The sequence below is a fragment of the Myodes glareolus genome, chromosome 1, assembly GCF_982192425.1.
Source record: "Myodes glareolus chromosome 1, mMyoGla1.1, whole genome shotgun sequence".
In the NCBI taxonomy this organism is placed as follows: domain Eukaryota; kingdom Metazoa; phylum Chordata; class Mammalia; order Rodentia; family Cricetidae; genus Myodes; species Myodes glareolus.
In genome coordinates, this window is record NC_142026.1 from 106055747 (window position 1) to 106075951 (window position 20205).

Here is a 20205-nt window from a genome sequence, read left to right on the forward strand (position 1 = left end):
TGGGAGCTGATAAAGGAGGGTGGATACACAATTGAAGGACTCTTGATTTTTCTTTGTGTTGGGAAGCCAAGGGGGTTTGTGAAGAAGAGTGGTGAACCTGACATCTTTTTTAATAGGTTTGGCTTAGAGACAATATGAATAAAGTCAACATAATAATTAATAGTGTCCTGTGTGCATTCTGAAGATGGAAAGAGCCAAGAAATTATTTGCAAGGAAAGATAGAGACACTATAGATGTGTTGGGACATAGATACATAGAAGCATTTACTGAAATGACAATGATTGAGGGCATAGGAGAGAGGGGAGGCCTACTCTGAAAGAGCATTTTAATTAGGTTGCTGAGGCTTCATTCTGCCTTATGTGCTTCAGTAGGCCAGCAGAACAGAACTCCCACCACTGTGCCTCATTTGCACGCAAGGAGAATAAAGTATAGCAGAAAAATGCCTTTTCCTAATAGATGAAAGGACCAGGCAGCATGTTTATAATCTGATTCTAGCTCTCTCAAAGAAATATTTCTTTATGGAATTCCTTTTCTAATCCAAGAAATGAATTGGAGCATGCATCCTCATGAAGTCTCTACCTGAATTCAATCCCACCTATCCACCATTAGTGTAAAATGGCAAGAAGAAAAGGACCTACATCAGATGATTGTGGGATTGGATGACTGTAAAGCATGCAACCCAAGATAAAGGGTAGTAATGCTATTGGTTCTTCAAACTTAAGTCTTGATGTAAACATCAACATTTGATATCCCTTTGCTATGATTATATACATCTACTGTAATACCACAGGGACTAAAAAAAGGTTATGACAAGGAACTAAGCTTAAAGTTAGATGACGTATCTCCCAATATCTGTACACTAAGTAAGGTTATAAAATAATATTATTTAGAAGAAAATTTATTGAAGTATCTCTCACCAAGAGACTTTTACACGTGGGTGTGTGGTGATATCCGTTTATGATCTGACAAATAAAGCTTGCCTGAAAATCACAGTGCAGCGCTAAGCCACTAGACGCCAGGCACATACCTTTAATACCAGGACTTGGAAAACAGAGGCAGATGGATCTCTGTTAGTTCAAGGCCACCCTGTGCTACACAAAATCGATCCAGTCTAAAAGAAAAACAGCTCACACGAAGGTGATCCAAGCAGTTGGGATCATATGCCTTTCATCCTAGCACTAGGGACTTGGAGACAAGACTGATATGGCTGAGCTGAGAGGAATATAAAGCAGGAGGAGACAGGAGCTCATGGTAGTCTAGGCAGTCAGCCTGAGCAGTCACTCTGAGGATGCTGTCAGTCTGAGGAGCAATCTGAGGATGCAGTCTGAGCAACTAGCTGAGGACAGGATCACCCCTTTGGTCTGAGCATTGGTAGAGGTAAGAACTCTAATGATTGGTGGCTCTGCTTCTCTGATCTCTCAGCTTTCACCCCCTAATATCTGACTCCGGGCTTTTATTATTAAGACCAACTAGAATTCGTGTTACACACACACGTGTGTGTGTGTGTGTGTGTGTGTGTGTGTTTCCTTAAAGAAGCCACACTTGCATGGAAGATCCTGTGAACTGGTTGGCTGATAACTTTGTAATAGTGGTACAGAATGCTGCAAACAAGAGCCAAATATTTGCCCTCCCCAAATATAGTCACCATAGTAACCACTTTCTCTTAATTCCTGTGTTATCTGACCTAACATCTTTGTGACTGGTGTGTACTGCTGAAACCTAGCTGGCCAGTAGCTTCTATCACCTTTTTCTATTTCCCTGTTTTCCTGTATGATACTAAGGATTGAATCCAAATCATGGGAAGGCAAATACCTTACCTCTAGATACCTAGTTCGTTTTTCAGTCTTGAAACTAAGAATGTTATAGCATTGAAACATATAGAATAGATCTATATGCTCTCAAAGTTGCTGACTTAACCGATGTCTTATCCCTACCAAAATATTTGGTAAATACATTCATGTCTAACCTTCCTTTTTGGTGGCTATAAAAGTTCATGTACTATTTTCTAGAACAACAGATCAAGTAGCCTGAATAAGGTCTGGATTCACAGTTACCCATGGTTGTCTCCATATGAATTCTTCCCCCCTTTGGAGCAGAGGCTGTGTTTGTCGCTATCATATTAAACACCAGAAACATATTCAGTACTGAAGTGAAACAGTTAATGAAACCTCAAAAGGCAACATTGTTGCAAGCACAATGCAACAGTTACAGAAAGGAAACGCTTTCAAAGATGAAAAGGCCCCACTAGTCTCCCTTGTTTAACTGCCAGTAGAGAAAATTCACTCTTGTTCTGTTAAAGACCATGTACTGGTTAAAATGAACAACGCCTAGATTTTGACGTTTAAAACTACGTGCTTTCCAAAAAAACAAATCTAAGAAATTTATTCTAGATTCTTAAGACGATTGATTTCTTTTTCTAGCTTCCTATGTTCGGGTTCAAGAGACTTGAGACCCCTGCAGGCCCCCTTCCCCATTAAACTTCCTAGTGAGGTGAATAAATTGGAGATTTCCAGGTGACCCTCCAGCCCACGCCGTGCCTTTGCTGACGGCTTCTTGATAAGGAAAAAGCAGTTAAGGGTACTTCAAAACGAAACTTAGGATTTGGCCAAGGGCTCCTTGGGGTCAGAAGCCTGGATTTCGGGAAAGCTCCTCTTCCTGGTCCTGAACGTCGTCTAGCTTCCTCCCACAATGCTCTCCGGTGGACCCCCCACCGTGTCAGAGCCAAGTGGCGGTGAGGTTCGACAGGTAAAGAGCAGGGGAGAGATCGGGGCCGGAGAGGTGGCCCACCGCAGCACAGAGCCAGCGAGGTCGGCGAGCAGAGAGCGGACAGCGGGTTGCGGGCGCCGCGCGCACTCGCCGCGGGGGCGTGGCTTCCGCCGGCGCGGCCCCGCCCCCTGGAGCGCCGGGCGGTCACGTGGCGGCCGCGCGCGTCCCCGTCCGCTGCGGGCTCCGAAGCCGAGGAGAAAAGGCTGCGAGGTGGCTGCGGCGGTGGCCGAGAGGTGGGCACCGGGCGGGACCGGTGGCGAGCGCGGGTGTCCGAGGGCGGCGGGACCTCGGCGGGCGGCTCTGCGACCGCACTGGCTGCGGGGCGGCTGACGGGGTCCGCGGCGGGCGGTGGCGGGGTCGGGGCCGGTAGGACAGGGACGCCCTTGGCCAGCGCGGCCCGGACGAGCGCGCGGAGGGAGGCCGAGCTGGCGCAGCCCGGACCGTGACGGGCGCGGCCCCGGCCCCGGCCATTACTGCGCAGGCCGGGCTGCGGGCAGCGCCACCGGGCTCGGCCGGGCCTCGCTCGGCCACGGGCTGCATTCTGTCTTCCGCCTGCCCTGCCGCTGCGAGCCGCTGCCGCTGCGAGCCGCTGGGTCTTACCCAGCGCCCGGAGCCGTCCCTCCTCTTTGCGCTGGCGGAAGCCTCCGAATGTTCTTGTTTTGCTGGCTACCAAAACCTGAAACCACCAGGAGGTGTCGGAATACGCGTCGGGGCCTCCCAAACCGGGTGCGTCTTGAGAGCCCCGGCTGTCGCTTTGTTCTGGTTGCTGGGTGTGGAGTTCTTTCCCTTACCTTCCAACCCATCTGAGAGCCTACTTGAACCCCATTGTTGTCGCTGTCTTATTTTCCTGAACGTTTTTTTTTTTGTTTTGTTTTGTTTTTTCTTTCTTTCGAGAAAGGCTGGGCTACTTGTTTTTTGAGGATGTGGAAATGGAACAGTCCTCTAATTAGGTAAGAGATTCCGGACTGTAAGTTAGCACACGCAATATGACAACTATATTTTGTCTTTTCTCCGGTGCTGTTTAAGCACTTCTCAAGTTTTCAACATTTTGTTTTCTCTTTTTACAGCACCGAAATACTAGAGAACTTTAGGGAAGAAGAAAGCCAAAAGGAGATAGAAAAGGCTTTGTTCTTTGATTGACATTTCAGGTGCCAGGGTGTGTTCACCCCCCCCCCCGTGTGTGTGTGTGTGTGTGTGTGTGTGTGTGTCTTGTTTTGCAAACGGGATGTGCACCTGAAACGTGGGTATTGAAAACCATATATTATAACAAATTTGAACACATAGAACCTTTCAGTAAATAATCTGTATTAGACATTATTAAAGGACAAGGCATGTTGAAAACAAATGAAGAAAATGACCCATACAAACTAGCAGTAAAGCGTCTGGGTGCTGTAAACGCACCTGAAACTAGGTCACGTAAATCTCATTTTTAAAGAGAAAAATCCTAGAGTGACTTCCACACTGAAGGTGGAGTTTTGGATGTGTTGGTCTTGGATATGGGGGAGTGGAATACTGGGTTTATGTCTCAAGTGGGCCTCTGTGATGTGGGCAGAATGAAAACCCTTGTGCGTAAACGTTTGTAGTTTCTGTGTCTTACTGGTGATGTTTAAGAATTGGGTAGAATTGTAATCGTGGGAAAATGTCCCACATAGCTGGTCACTAGATGAGAGGAATGAAAACAGGTTCTTTTAGGAGACTTGTCAAGTAGGGAAGTGTCACTTTTGAATTGTTTTGTTTTTGTTTGTTTGTTTTGCTTTTGTTTTATGAGACAGGGTTTCCCTGTGTAGCTTTGGAGCCTGTCCTGGAACTTGCTCTGTAGACCAGGCTGGACTTAAACTCAAAGAGGTAGATCCAGAGCTGCCTCTGCCTCCTGAGTACTGGGATTAAAGGCATGCTTGTTTGTTTTGTTTTTAAGGATTCAAGACAATTCCTTGACTTGGAAGAAAATAATAGTAACTTTTTCATATCCAGCTGCTTAAGGCACATTTTCTGTTAGACATACACGTGTTTGAGGGGTTTAACCAGTTGCTCCTGGTTCTTAGACGTATTTTTTTCTGTCAAGATTAGAAAGGGAAGGTACTGAGCCCTTTTTTCCTGTCCTCCTGCCAGGTTGGGTTCTTGGTAACAGTAAATTGCAGAACTGCTGACTGGATTAGAAACAGTCTTTCTGAGGATAGACACTGTGTTTACACTGGTCTACAGATTACTTTGCTTATTTGTACACTCTCATTTACCTCTCTAGTTAATTAATACAAAGCCTGTCATTAAAGGACTGTTAATCAAAACGTTAAAATTGTAAAATCACCAAGGGGCGGGTGAAGCTGCAAAAGCAGAGGCTTGACTTGTCCAAGGTCACACATCTAATTAGTCAGAGGACTTCTTAATTACAGAATGGTTGCTGGCCGTGAAACGTCTGTGTTTGATATGATTAAAGTATCTATCGACATTCATATCGCTTGAGTTATTGAAAAGCCCACTTTGCAGAGAAGAAATTTAAAGATTTACACTTAAATACGAAGACTGTAAAGGCAGTCAGTAGACGCATAGGCTGATGCTTGTTACATTGAACTGAAGTGTGTTTTAACATAACACTTGTTTCCAAGTTTGACTTAGTCTTCTTTTGACAACTGATTTGATGATGAAGTACAAAATTCGATATAACAGTTACATACCTGTACACTTGGGAATCTTAAGAAATTTTAAGATGTGTATGTTAAATCTCACCTCTTTTCTAGTGTTTATAATAATATGTATCTATTATACATAAACACTTATAACTGAGGTTTGAAGTAGACCCCCTATCATTGATACCTTTTTGTATTTTGACTAAAGAGTAAACTGTTACATTAAACCTTAACTTTAAATAGGAAAACCAGAAATTGTTCAATAGTGTATACTTTGATATTTGTAGTTTTATTCATAATGTTTTTATGTGTTCATCTTTCTCTTTTATTTTTTTTAAAAAGGCCAATATTTTATTTATTATTTAGGGACAGTGGACTTTTAAAAAGTTTAACTGACTTAAGAAATGGGATTGCTGTTAATGCTAAATCTTTTCATTAGGAATTAACAGTGTATTCAAGTAATTGTAGTGTGAATTACTTTAGTGGTTACAATATTTAAGTAGTACAATATGACTTTATTTTTCAGTTTTTTTGATTTAACTGAATTAATTGATAAATTAATTCATTACTAACCTATAAACTTCTTTATATAAATTTAGTCTCGCTTTTTTTCTGCACAATTGCTATGAGGCAAATAACCTTGTTTCTTTTCTGTTTTTGTTACTTTCTTAATTTGTAGTTAGAGTTTGGTGTATAATTTGAAAGTTATTGTAGGAAGAATTATATATATATTTGAATCATACATGTTCACTAAATTATTTCTAGCAAGTAGTTTGAAATGACCTCTTCTGCTTTAAAAAAATCCTCTTAAAATAAGAAAACCTTTATGACTTTAAAAGCAACTTGTTTGAAATAATGTGAAAATTATTTTCTGATGTCTTCATACTGCCTCTTCTGAGTGTTACATGTATGTCTTGTTTTTTACCTTTTGACATTGCTGTTTGCAAGATTGTAGTCGATGAGTCAGTTTGGCAGCCTCACCTAAACCTGTCCACTTTGATCAAAACAGAATATATACAGTTTGGGATTTGTTGGTTTTGTTGTTTGCTGTGTTCAGCAAAATAAGCTATCATATAGAGTTCAGTTTTTCTGTTCATTAATTATTTTTAACTGTTTGTCACCTTTATTTTTTAAGGGAGGTGTGCGCGTTAACACAGAAGACATCATAGGTCCAATTTGATGAGAATGGGAAATACTAATGAGCCACTTAGTACTCAGCAGCTCTGAGTTGTGCAGAATATAAAGTATTTCAGTACACACACAGATGTAAGGTGTTCCATTCATGATTTTATATTGAGTACTTATTAAAAGAGTAATATTGTAGATGCATTGACTTATATAAAATAGAATTTTCAAATTAATTTACCCTGTTTCTTTTTATTAGCTTTAATTCAACTAGTAGAAAATTGGAAATTAGATACTGACTTGTTTTTTAAATAGTGTTAGTTTCCCTAAGAGAAAGATTTTGGTTTTTGTGGTACTTCCTTTTTCATCTCTCTGTCTCTCTCTTTTTCTTTTTGTCTTTTTTTCTTTGAAGGAGAGTGTGTGCTTGTTTGTTTGTTTTGAGATAAAGCCTCATTATGTAGCTCAAGCTGGCCTGGAACTCCTGGCAATCTTCCTGCTTTTGCCTTTTCAGTGCTAAAATAGCTTTTTTTTTTTTATTTTTAATTTTTTGAAAAAAGAGATGTAGTGTACTTGAATTTGAATCCCATCTCAAAGTACCAGTAGCTTTTTGACTTTGAGTAAGCCATATTCCTTTTAGCTTGTTGTTCTTTCTTTGTAAATTATGCAGTCCCACCCTGTTCCAAGGCTGTCTGGAGGATGTACAGGTTGATCTCCCAGTGCTTCGTGGACTTGAGGACTTGAGTGTGCACATACGTACCCAGAGACCTGATTCTAGTCTGGATTCATACAGTTGTTTCCAAGGAACCTTCTGGCAGTACAGTGCTAGGCATTTTAGTTCATTTTCCTTCCCCAAATTTTACTGTCCATTTGTCTCAACTTTGAAAATTCTGTGAGATACAGAAGTGGGAAAAGTCACTTAGAAAGTGTATGCACTATGCCCTCAATAGAGATACTATGGACAGGAGACCTTCTTACATCTGTACAGTTATTCCCATTTGGCTGGGGTCATGTTTGTTGATGGGATACTTTGACACAGTTGTATCTGAGAGCCAAGGGTTTTGAAAATGAAGGCATAGTTGGAAGTAAAATAATTTTAAGAGTGTGCTGAATAAATAAGAGTAAGTTAGGGTAGCACTTGAGTATCCTGTTGTTTAAGATCTTTGGAGGAAGAAATAACAGCCAAAATTTAAAAGCTGTTGAAAAGAATTTCTAAAAGTCTTACCTTCTATTCTTTAGGCCAGAATAAAAATGAAAAAGAATGTTTAAAAAAAAAATCAGGCAACGTAAATGTATTTGAGCTGTGTGTTGAGCAGAGAGCACATTAATTGGTGGGGAATCATACCGTCAGACTACAACCTTCTTAGGTGTCCCCCCCGCAAAAAAAACTGAGGTGTCCAAACACAGTAATTCTTAAAGATTTATATGAGTTATTTTGCAACTTTTAGTTTCTGTTTACTTTAAAGTACAAGCCAGTTGTGGATGTAAAATATTTATGGACAAGATTGTAATAGACAGGTAAGTGAATAAGCAGGGACAGTTTTGAGTCACCACAGGAAAAGAATATGTAAACATTGTAAACAAATGCATGGATGAAGTCAAGCATTAGAAATAGGGACAGTTTTTTTCTGTGTATTTCATTAGGAGGAAAAAGGCACCTTTTCTCCTTATAGGCAATGACCTGCCAAAATTTTTGTAAGAAAACCCAAATTTTGCAGGTGATAATTTTTACATTTAGTCATATATGTGCCTGGAATACATGATTAAGATGACTCAGGTGGTTGGTTCTATTTTAAACAACTTGTGAGATGGGAAGGACAGACAGTAAATGTCCAACAGTTTTTTGTACACACACACACACACACATTAGAATGTGGTCAGGGGATGTATAACACACCACATACACACAACATGGGCAAAGTGTAAACTGACTTCTGAGTCATGTTCCAAAAACATGATGAGTGAGGCACAGAATGTCTGTATCCTTTCTTTTCCAAACCAAACATTCTCTTTTACAAGACAAAGGTCATATAGATTACTGTCCCCTCTGGTCATTCTTACCTTTATTCCATACCTTTGTCAAGAAAAGCCTGCTAGTCGCTGTTTGGCTGTCTGTATTCTTGGGATTTATCTACATTCTGGAGCATCATCCTTCAGTAGTCATTAGCCAGATGACTCATGCGTTTGCCAGATGATAGAAGGATGCCAGGTTCTAGAGCTGTTACATGCTGTCAGTTCTTCAAGGAAGGATTCCTTTATGGATTTGGTAGTTTCCAGAAGATGCATTCTTCTCAGAAGAAACACAGATATTTTATGTGAACAGATAGATGACTTACGTATTACAGTCTTTAAACAAATTGCAATTGGAGTCAACACAAATTGATTGGCAACTTACTTACCACTTAGAGACAAAATTTGTCCTGTCTTCAGGATTCAGTAGAAAAGTTGGTGTATAAATTAATAGTGCTAATGTTCGTGTAAGCTCAATAACTGGAAAATATGTAAAATGCAAGAGAGGGAAATGGCTTACGTGACCATTCCTGTGCAGTGCGGTCAATTTTATTAGGCATTTTATAAGCTCTACAAGAGGAAGACTCTTAAAGGCAGAGGATGTACAGAATTGTCAAGGGCTCTCAGGAGCACTCATTTCGTGTAACTGTGGTATTAACCTGGAGGGCTCGTTGTCACTGATAAATACGAGGCAGTTATGTATTTAGGGCTCAGAGACCTAAAGCCTTTGTTTTCCTAAAGAGTTTTGCTTTTATTGTCTATACTGGAAAAGTAAACTTGGGCTTAAGTGTAGGAGGACCATGGTCTGTGTTTCTAGAAGTGTCACTCAGAAGCATACTGAGTGAATGTAAGGCTGGTTACATAGTAGTACATAGAAGTAGATTCCCAGATAAAGGTTGACAGACGTTGGTGTGATAGGATGTACGGCCAGAGAAAGTAGAGAGAATGTTTTCTTTTTTGTATGTGACCCTTAAGTGAGTAAGGCATGGAAACTGAAATGGCACATTGCAAGATTCATCAGAGGTAGACCACAGAGGAGTTAAAAATACAAGGTTGCCAGACAAGGGTTTTGTTAAAGAACTTTCAGATGATTCTAGATTGGGCAGGAAAGAAAATAACATCAGAAACTGTATAAAGGAAAGACAATGAGGAAGTGGTCAGAGGTCTTCATAACTAAGAACAGGTGTGGGGATGAGAAGTGAGCTAGGAGGACCAGCACTTGGAGTCTGAGAATGGGATTATGGCTTCTGATTTTAGGTGGTAATGTCAAATGGTGCTTTATTATTAAAAGGAAGTAAAGTTACTTAAATTTAGGGAGTTATAAGTTGAAAATAAAGGACACTTTTATACTTTTTGGACTCATCAGTATCTCTAGCCTAGAATCTACAGTGGGTGAATTCCCCAAAATGCATACATCTAAGAAACTATGCATTTATTTCTAATGAATATATATTGGAGCAAGATTTAAGGAAATTGGGGAGCTAGCTGTCATTCTCAGGGATCCATATTTGAGGGGTTTGTGGTGCAGTCAGGAGCTAGCATGAAGAGGATGCTGTGTGGTGGTGTGAAGTTGGCACAGCCAGTGGCACACATCTCAGAACCAGTGCTTGTGGCAGGATGTTTATCCCTGACCTGCAGATGGGAGCCGAAAACATCGTGAGAAAATGAACAATCTGTTTTGTGTAGGCTGTGAGAGGGGAGTGCAGTGAGAATCCTGCAATACTTCTGAACTTTTGGCACCATGCAGGCCAGTGAAAAAGCTGGTACAGAGTAAAATAGTGGCTTCCATGTTATCTAAAGCTGGAGCAGAATGAAACATATTTCTCAGAAACGCTGTTTAGCCAGTTACTTAGAAAATTCTTTAGCTTTGAAACCAATTCTTTGTTCTTTTAAGCATTTGACATGGAAAGCTGGCATCTATTTAGAGACCACAGGTGCTACATTTACCTTTAGCTAGCAGATTCTTAGATAGGTTATCTAGATAGTTGCCAGCTATGAGAGGCTACGGACCAGAAAGACAGGATCCAAGTCTCTTCTCTCTTAGCTTTACCTACTGTTAAGCTGTTCATTTCTTCAGTGACCATGTGCATGGTTTTAAGGAAGCTTTTCATGGAATGATGTGCCCTACAAGTGGACATTTAGAAACACGGGAAGGAATACTGTCTATAAGAGAAGAATTGGTGGTGTTTGTGGATTCCCTGTACAGGACGTAGCTTGAGAGAAAGTGGGCATAAAGGCTGTAAAATTGGGTGTGTTTGGCGTATAAAGCAGACACCTTTAGTTACTGTGCAGGAAGGTATCTATGTATTGTGGATGGCCAATTGACATTTTGTTGCCATTTTGACTTGTTCATACAGAACTTGTTTATTTTACCTAAAATGTTTATTTTAATAGAATGTGCAAATTATGACATACTTTACTCTTTAACCATTTTCAAAAGTGCAGCTCTGTAGATAATTTTATTTACATGTTGTAGAGCATCCTTACTATATATTTTTAGAAAGATTCCATATTCCAGACAGAAAATAATGACCTTTTGAGGCAACAGCTCCCTATTGTCTCTTCCTTCTGGTCTTTGATAACCCTTCAGCTGATCTCTGTGGAGTTCCCTATTCATTTAGGATTGTAGATAGTATTGCTCTCTTTGTGTCTATTTTGTTTTCAAGGTGCATCCATATTGGATAAACTTCATTCTTCTTTTGTTTCTAATAGTGCACTGTTAAATGCTTTGTTTCCTTTATCCATTCATCTGCAAAGAGACACTTTGTGTCCACCCTTTCACTTATAATTCTATGATGAACTTTAGCATATGAATCTCTTTGAGTCCTAGTTTTCTTTTAGTGTGGATCTGTCAGTGGCATTGCTAGGGTGTTACAATTATCAAACATCTGCAGGGGTGACATCATCAAAGGTGTAATTTTTCTGCATGCTCACCTACATGTATTTATTTCCGCCGTCCCTGTAGACACATGGGACATGGCTGTGGGTCTGACTTACATTCAACTAACAACTGCCAGCACTAAGCACCTTCCCATGTGCTCACTGGTCCTTTTCTCCCCCAAAAAGTGATTTTTCATACCTGGTGCTCATTTATCTTTGTATTTTGTTGAGTGTTTTTTAAGTAGTCTGAAAATTAAGTCTCAATTTACAAAATCTTTTATAAGTTACCCGTTTTGTTTTTCTGGTAAGGTCTAATTTCTGTTTTTCTTTTGTTCCCTGTGCTGTTGGTGTTGTGTGTTCCAGTGCTTGAAGAGTTCCCTTCTGTTGATTTGCTTATGATATTTTGGTCATTGATCCAAAATTTTTGCTTGTTATTTTCATGTGTTGTGTGAAGTGTGACTTGACTTGGTGGTGTAAATTGGTAGTCCCAACATTTTTTGAGGAAATACTCTTTCCCCATTGAATGGGTTTGATATACTTGCTCAAAGATCATGTGGCTATGTTTATTAGTGAAAAGATTTATTTACATATTTAATGTTTTTATATGTGTGTGTGGCTGTGTCAGTTTATGTGTATCACATACATGTAACAGCCAGTGGAGGCCAGAAGAGGGTATCAGATTTCCTGAAACTGACATTATAGGTGGTTGTGTGTGATCTGCTATGTGGGTACTGAGATCCCAAACCTAGGTCCTCTGCAAGGGCAGTAAAATGCTGAGCGATCTCTCCAAGCCCATTTCTGGACTCTTAATTTTATTGATATATTTCTCTATGTATAATGCCATAGCATCTTAGTGTCCAGATTTGTAGTAAGTTGTGACATTTGGAGGTGGCAGTTGTTGAACTTCTTTCTTATTTTTAAGATTCTCTTAGCTGATTCCATGTGAATTTAATGACTAGCATTTCTATTTATGCAAAAAGGCTTCTAAGATTTTAATAGGAACTATATTGAATCTGTAGATCCGTAATGAAAATTATTTGTTTTCTCACATTCTCCACTTTATGAACACTGGTTCCTTTTGTACTTATTCAACCCTATTCTATTTACTTCAGTATTATTTTATCATTTTCAAACAAGTCTTAAGTCAATCTAAAACTAATTTACTGCTTTAGAAGTTGTTATAAGTGGATATTTTTCTTTGATTTTCATTTTTTTGACTGCTATTATAGAGCAATACACTACTGGAGTTTTGGTGTGTGTGTGTCTAACTTACAACTTAATATCTACAATTTTGTTGGGCTTGGTTATTTAACTTCTTAGGATTCCATATAGAGAAAATACTGATATTTCACTCTTAGTATGAGTGGACAATGTACATTTAAAAAACCTATTCTGTGTTAATTTGTATGCCTGTACTCTTTCTTTAGTCTAATTTCTTTGCTAGAACTTCCATGACGTTAACAGCAGTGGTAAAAGACCACCATATTTTGTTAAAGGACCATATTTAATTGACTAATTCTACTGATCTTAATTTGTAGAGTGATTTTTGTTGTTGCTTTTCTTTTTTGTTTTTTTGAGGCAGGGTTTCTCTGTAACTTTGGACCTGTCCTGAAACTAGCTCTTGTAGACCAGGCTGGCCTTGAACTCATAGAGATCCACCTCCCTCTGTCTCCCAAGTGCTGGGATTAAAGGCCTGCACCATCACCACTCGGCTATAGAGTGATTGTTATTGATACAGTTTTTCTTTTGCAGTTCAGAGAATGAACCAGCAGTGGAAGAGAAAGCCCTGCAGGTCGGCTGACAGCTGGTAAAGATGTTTTGGTTTTGTGACCGGTGCCTGTGGGATCTGTGATGGAAATGTAAGTAGAGCACCCAGAGTGCCTTGGCTCTCCCAGAGCCCATGGGGCCAGGGGGTAATGCAGAGACCCGTACTTGTGTTTGGTTTTACTTAAGCAAAATGAAATTTTTTATTGACTCACCGGTGCTTTATAGAGTTAGCAGCCCTGCTCACGCTGAATGATTACAGTCATAGTTTCTGAGAGTTTTCACATAGGGAAACTATGATGAGTGAAGGCTGAAGCTGGAGCCTGTGTTTCCCACCTTTACTTTGCATAGTGATTTACTTGAGAGAGATCTCTGGATTTTAGAACTAGTTACTAAAAGTTCGTTTCATGACATTTAAGGGCTTTTTATACTATACTTGATTAGTTAGTACTAGTTGAAAGTTATTACATCTTATTTTATTCGTATCAAATCGCTCTAATTTATATTTTCATTAGTTGTGTTTTCCTGTCATTTTGGCTTTGTGTAATATGCCATTGTGTGTTTGATAATCTTGAATCTACTTATATTAAATTTCATTATATTTTGATAAAACATTTCCTACAATCAACATCATAGTTCTAGATCATAGAAAATGAAAACCTTGTGGACTTTTAGTCTTGATACCTACAGTGTTCAAATTCCCAGACCAGAAGGACTCTTGCAAATACTATTTGACATTTTTCAAGTTTGACACAGAAGTTAGTTTGTTATCTCCTTTTTCAGTATGATAACAGTAGCTGATTCCCACCTTTAGGCAAGTTTAAGAAGTGTTAACATAAAAAAAATGGTATGACTGATATTTTAATGGTTTAAGTACAAAGTCTGTATCAATGATCTTAAAATTCTATGCTTAGGAACTTCTATTGGAAACTATTAAAGGTTGAGAGATGACTGGGAGGAGGAAGAGCTAGGTAGAGAGAAGACTGGCGCCTGTTGAAAGGTTAGTATTTTGTGTGATGGATATCAAGGTTCACAGGATTTGGAGTGAAGAGGCATACTCTACAGGAGTTGTGGCCAGGGGTTAGGTGAGCACCAAGAATGGTGATTTATCCAAGGTGGACAGAAAAGGTAAAGATACAGGATTTAGGGACAAATATATTTGTTCTCAGTTGTGTTTATTTCAGATGTCTAGGGTGTTGATGTGGAATTTTGGAATACAGAATCAGAAATACAGACTTGAGATGGAATGTTTCCAGACAGAAGGTGTGAGGAGTCACATAGATCCATTCATGTGAGATACTCAGAATACCAACTAAGTATATAATGTGTGCAACAAGGAGTGCCTGTAGGGTCTTGATGGAGTACTGGTATTGAAGGGGTAATAGAGAAAAGGGAAATAAACAAAAGAGATGATTTGAGAATGCTAAAAATCCAAATGGAAAACATTAAAGATTATGAAAAAGAATAGGCGAAAGGAGGTCATTAAATTAAGTTTGAGATGCTAGTCAGAGTTATAAGGAGTTAGAGCATGGTCTCAATTATAAAAATTAAGGAATTAGTTTTGCATACAGCTGGCAGAATCCCATCCTGAACCAGGAGAAAGACAGTAAGGCAGAGTACAAGTCCAGCTGTGTTTTGCTGACGATTCTTTGTCTTGTATAAGTGATCAGTGATAACAGGAGTCAGTGTTTCATAACTGAGAGGGATGAAGAAGTTTTATAACCCTCTTTGGAGCAATAGGAAATAAAGATGGCTTGGCTGAGTTACTGGGAGCAAGCTTGGTGGTCTCTGGCAGTCAGAACAGCAGGCTAGCCAGACAGCCATAGTGGTGAGCTACGGTTTTATTGCCTCACTGAAAAAGGTGGAGAGCAATTAAGACTTCAGAAGTCAACCTTGGGTATTCATGTGCACAGGACTACAGGTATGAGCCCACCTGTGCCCACACGGGTGGGGGGGGGAAGGAATTTCATTAGAATTAATTTCTTTGACTTAAATTCTAAGGCATAAAGGACTTTGAGACCCTAATAAAAGTTGTACATAGTCAGTTCATTTGGATTGGGCAAGGAGAGATAGATGATGCTGATAACAGAGGGGTTAACAAGCATGTGCTGATATTTGTAAATTCTGTTGTTTTAGGTTAGATCTCTGAAATCATGACAAAATTGTTTGATGCTTTTATAGTGAGAAACATGTTAAGTTGTATTTGCTTGATTTATTTTGAATGAGTTATAAGTTATACTTTTCTGATTTCTATAATATAAAGTTTCTAGTAGAGGGACTTAATTTGTAATGTTGAAAAATAATGTATACATAGGATAATAATGTATCCTATGATTATTTTCCATAGGTACTCTGTTGTGCCCTTTCCTGTAAGTGCAATTTAATTTACAAATTAGTATCACTTTGAACATGTGTCTTGAAAAACTAGAGTTATAGGAAAAGTCAGAAGAATAGGGTATAAGATTGAATGGGCTATGATAAAAGCCAGAGGATTTCTTTCTCAGTTTTTAAAATGCAAACACTTACCAGCTATCCAATTTTTAGCCACTGGACCTAGTTTGGAGTGTTCTTAGACAAACAGCCAAAGTCCTCAGAGTAGTTGAGTTTGAAATGGTCTGTGTATAGCATGGCCGAATTAACTGATAGGGAGGCTGTCACTCTTTTAAATAGCAGTTGATCCAAAATTTCTAATCTCTGGGACTTGTTACCGCCACTCTCCAGTGTTTTTTCCTTTCTTTAGTCAGCTCTGTTTTCTTCTATTTTATCTGTAGTTTCCTGTCTAGAAATTAATGAAATAACAGTTTAATCATGTTTCTTTAGCATAGTAAAATGAGGCTTTGATGATTTATTTACTGACTGACCTTTCAGCTCCACTCCTATTACCTATTGCTTATTTGATTCAGGACCTTCTGTATGTCCCTGCCTAAAATCTCCATCATCCAGCCCCACATCTGCCTAACTCAACTTCATGACTCATGCCCATTCATCTCTGCTCATTGCTTTTAGTATCTTAATACATTTTCACTACTTGATATTGTGATTTTTTTTCTACTTGCATATTCATTTTCTTTTTTTTAACAGAGTACACATATATCCTATTTATCATTAGATTATGAAATTGTTAATGGATAGGTAGATGTTTAGTAGATGTTATCTTAATAAGGCAAAAGTTCCAAGTGTCCAGACTGGAGAGAGGGCTCAGCAATTAAGAGTGCTTACTGCCCCTGCAGAAGGACAAGAGTCTGTTTCCAGGAGTCATATCTCACAGTTCACAGGCATCCGTATCTCCTGTTCCAAGTGATAAGAAACCCTCTTCTGGCCTTCACAGGCCCCATAAACACATATATGCACAAACATCTACAGAAGTAAAAATAATTGTTTTTCAAAATTCCAAAGGTGTGTGTGTGTGTATTTGTGTGTGTGTGTTAAGTTCACTACATCCAATTTGACAAATCTTTTCCTCCCTCTCATCACAGCACATTTTATATCATGATTATGTGGAACTTTCATAGAACTTTAGAAACTATGTTTTATGCTTTTTTGGTTTTCTTCTCTTGTTTTCGTTTTTTTTTTTTTTATTTTTATCTGAACTTTGTTATTTTCAGATAATAAAATTTAAGCTACCGGTTTATCTGGATGACTAAAAACATGTATTAGTAAAGGAAACTGAAACTTGTTTATTAGATTTCTTGTTTAATATTGGTTTCACTGTGTCTTATTCATGTTACTCTTTCTCTTGGGTGCTTTCAGTGTTCCATTATCTGGCTCTGTGTTGTGCTTTATCAGCACGGAATATAAGTACCCTGACAGAGCTTTTCCCTACTGACAGGGTGTTTGTGTGTATCTCATAAAAGTTCTGAACTAGATATTTGAGCTTAATTAAAAAATGAAACTTAAATATGTTTTATACTATGATACATTCATAGCTTTGCTTTTTAAAATGTGTTTTGTTTTCGCAAATAACTGCAAGGTCCTGTATGGGAATGCTTCAGTCATACTGGAGGTAGTACACAGGATGGCTAGGTCCTAGTTAGAGGGGATTTTGATAAATGCAGATACTGTGAGAAGTGGCAGCCAGACTATTTAAGGCACCCTTAGAGGTTTGGAATTATACTAAAATTAACCTTTTAAGGAAGAGTGTGACTGAATTAAAAGGCATATACCGTGATTTAATAGGCGATGTTTGGTGACTTAGAAAAGGTAGGGTGGGTAGTGGTACACAGACTTGGTAGACAGAGATACTAATGATTTATGGATATTTTGGATGCAGTAAGGCAAAAAAGGACAGGTTAGGAGCTCCATTTCTGACTTGTGTAAACATCTAGGACCATAACTTAATTTTTCTTTAAAAATAAAGGCTGCAGATTGCTGTTGTCTAGAGTCAGAGTTTGAATGACACAGCTGGTTCTCTGCTTCTCTTCATCTTGACTCTGAGGTCACTTGGAGTAGACTTCATGTTTTTAAATGTTTGCATTTAGTTCTGTCTCACCAATTCTGTGGCTGGATAGAAACAGTATTTAAAATACAGTATGTGTGCCTTGCTTTATTTTTGTTTCCTTGCTTAATAGCTATACTTTCCATTGATTCCTACAAGTAAAAACTAAGAGATACAACTACAGATGAAGAAGGGTTGTTCCATAAATTGAGTTTTCCCTGCTTTCTTTCACTTTCTCTCCCATCCTGTTTGAGATAAGGCATTATGAAGCCTGTGCTGGCTTTGAATTTGCTGGTCCCTTCATTTTCATATCTTCCTTGTATAGCATATGGTTTGCATGGAATAGGTACTTACTGGGTATTTTCTGTACTAGTGAATTAAAGTATTAGAGAAATTTAAACCTGATTTCACTTTTTTCCTCTCATTTTCCTAGGATGGCTGGCTGTGGTGAAATTGATCACTCAATAAATATGCTTCCTACAAATAAGAAGGCGAGCGAGTCCTGTTCTAATGCTGCACCTCCTCTAACAGTTCCCGAGTGTGCCATTTGTCTGCAAACATGTGTTCATCCAGTCAGTCTGCCCTGTAAGCATGTTTTCTGTTATCTGTGTGTAAAGGGCGCTTCATGGCTTGGGAAGCGATGTGCTCTTTGTCGACAAGAGATTCCTGAGGATTTTCTTGACAAGCCAACTTTGTTGTCACCAGAAGAACTTAAAGCTGCAAGTAGAGGAAATGGTGAATATGCTTGGTATTATGAAGGAAGAAACGGGTGGTGGCAGTATGATGAGCGCACTAGTCGGGAGCTGGAAGACGCTTTTTCCAAAGGGAAAAAGAACACAGAAATGTTAATTGCTGGGTTTCTCTATGTGGCCGATCTTGAAAACATGGTTCAGTATAGGAGAAATGAACATGGACGTCGCAGGAAGATTAAGCGAGATATAATAGATATACCAAAGAAGGGAGTAGCTGGACTGAGGCTGGACTGTGACACCAATACTGTAAGTCTAGCAAGAGAGAGCTCTGCTGATGGTGCGGACAGTGGATCTGCACAGACTGGCGCTTCTGTTCAGCTTCCAGTGCCGTCCTCCAGGCCCCTAACTTCAGTTGATGGTCAGCTAACCAGCCCTGTAACCCCATCCCCGGATGCAGGCACTTCTCTGGAAGACTCTTTTGCTCATTTAGAACTCAGTGGAGACAGCATAGCTGAAAGGAGTCATAGAGGTGAAGGAGAAGAAGACCGTGAATCACCATCTTCTGGCAGAGTACCAGACACTTCTGTTGAAGAAACTGAATCTGATGCCAGTAGTGACAGTGAGGACGCCCCTGTGGTGGCTGCACAGCACTCCTTGACCCAGCAGAGACTTTTGGTCTCAAATGTAAACCAGACAGTAGCTGACCGATCAGACCGATCAGGGACTGACCGATCAGTAGCAGGGGGTGGAACCGTGAGTGTCAATGTCAGATCAAGAAGACCAGATGGACAGTGCACAGTGACAGAGGTTTAAGCTAACGTCTTCAGTGCCACACTCAAAGGTGAAATGGATACCTGTAAATTTCTGCCCACATAACATTATACTCATCCTTAGTAGTGCATTGTGGGAGTTGGGGTGGGAAGGGATATGGGAAGGACGTACCTGAAATTAAAATGTCTAATATGTCTCTGTTGAAATTTATTTAATGTGAGGAATTGGGGTGTTAACATTTGAGAGCTGTTCAATAATAACACAGTTTTCTTGACATCTGTTTACTTTATAGTGTATTTTTTTTAAGTCTTTAGTTCTTTTGGCTAGTGTGTACCTGTGCATTCATGGTCCTCATCTGACTCTTGCACTACCTTATTTTTCTGCATGGATTGGTATAAAATAATTACTAAAATTTGGCACCTGTGAGATATTTGATATCATTGAGCAGGAAGTTTAATGTGGAAAATAGATGTGAATCTGGGATTTAAAATAGATGACTAACAACTTTTAGTTGGTCTTACTGAAATAGGAAAATAAGCAGCAGCAAATAGGTTGTCTCAGAACCTATAACACACTTCGTGGCGTTCCTTTCCATAGGGTTTGCTGTCTTGTCCTTGTACCTTGAGGTTTCTCTTAGTCTGCATTTTCCTTTTTGATTAAAAAAAACTTTATAATTTAATAAATACTAGAATTTATCAAAAATAATGCTTCTTTTTTGAGTCTGGAAAAGGGATGGCGGTACTTTGGTATTTGTGGCTAAAGAGCTTTTTAAAGGTGGGGTTTGAATTGATTATATGCTGCTCAAATTTGTCCTACTCAGAAGTCTGATGTCTTCCTAAGAGAATGTGTACAGAGAAGGTATCTATGGCATTGTGTTTGGAATAAACAGATGTGGAAAAAGACCCAAAGGCTGTGAGATTTAAATTTCTCAAGCAGCTAATACCATTAATTTTATGTTTCTTTATCAGTCTGTATCAGTGGTATTGCTGTCTGGTTACACAGAAAACTTACAAGCATGAAGTTATAGATCAAAGAAGCCCACTTTGTGTTGCTTGGCAAGGTAGAAAGTATTGGTGAATACAAAAGTGGGAAGAATTTGTCTCTGGAAAAATCATGTCTGATTTCTTTAAAATGTGAGATC

General features: G+C 39.1%; 1 protein-coding gene across 11 annotated transcripts; it reads left to right on the forward strand.

Annotated features, from left to right (window-relative positions):
• The first annotated feature begins 2911 nt into the window (after positions 1 to 2911).
• Positions 2912 to 19966, forward strand: Rnf146 (ring finger protein 146). 11 transcript variants are annotated; one of them, XM_085689855.2, is made up of 6 exons: positions 2951 to 2999; positions 3665 to 3716; positions 3834 to 3922; positions 13155 to 13261; positions 14081 to 14166; positions 18035 to 19966. In XM_085689855.2, exon 6 carries the CDS (start codon positions 18036 to 18038, stop codon positions 19104 to 19106), a length of 1071 nt encoding a protein of 356 aa, XP_085545981.1. In that variant the 5' UTR covers positions 2951 to 2999; positions 3665 to 3716; positions 3834 to 3922; positions 13155 to 13261; positions 14081 to 14166; position 18035; the 3' UTR covers positions 19107 to 19966. The 11 variants fall into 11 exon arrangements, with proteins under 11 accessions (XP_085545974.1, XP_085545951.1, XP_085545956.1 ...); XM_085689851.2 differs by having other exon boundaries at positions 3834 to 3914; XM_085689839.2 differs by lacking the exon at positions 14081 to 14166 and having other exon boundaries at positions 2952 to 2999.
• The last annotated feature ends 239 nt before the right edge of the window (positions 19967 to 20205 follow it).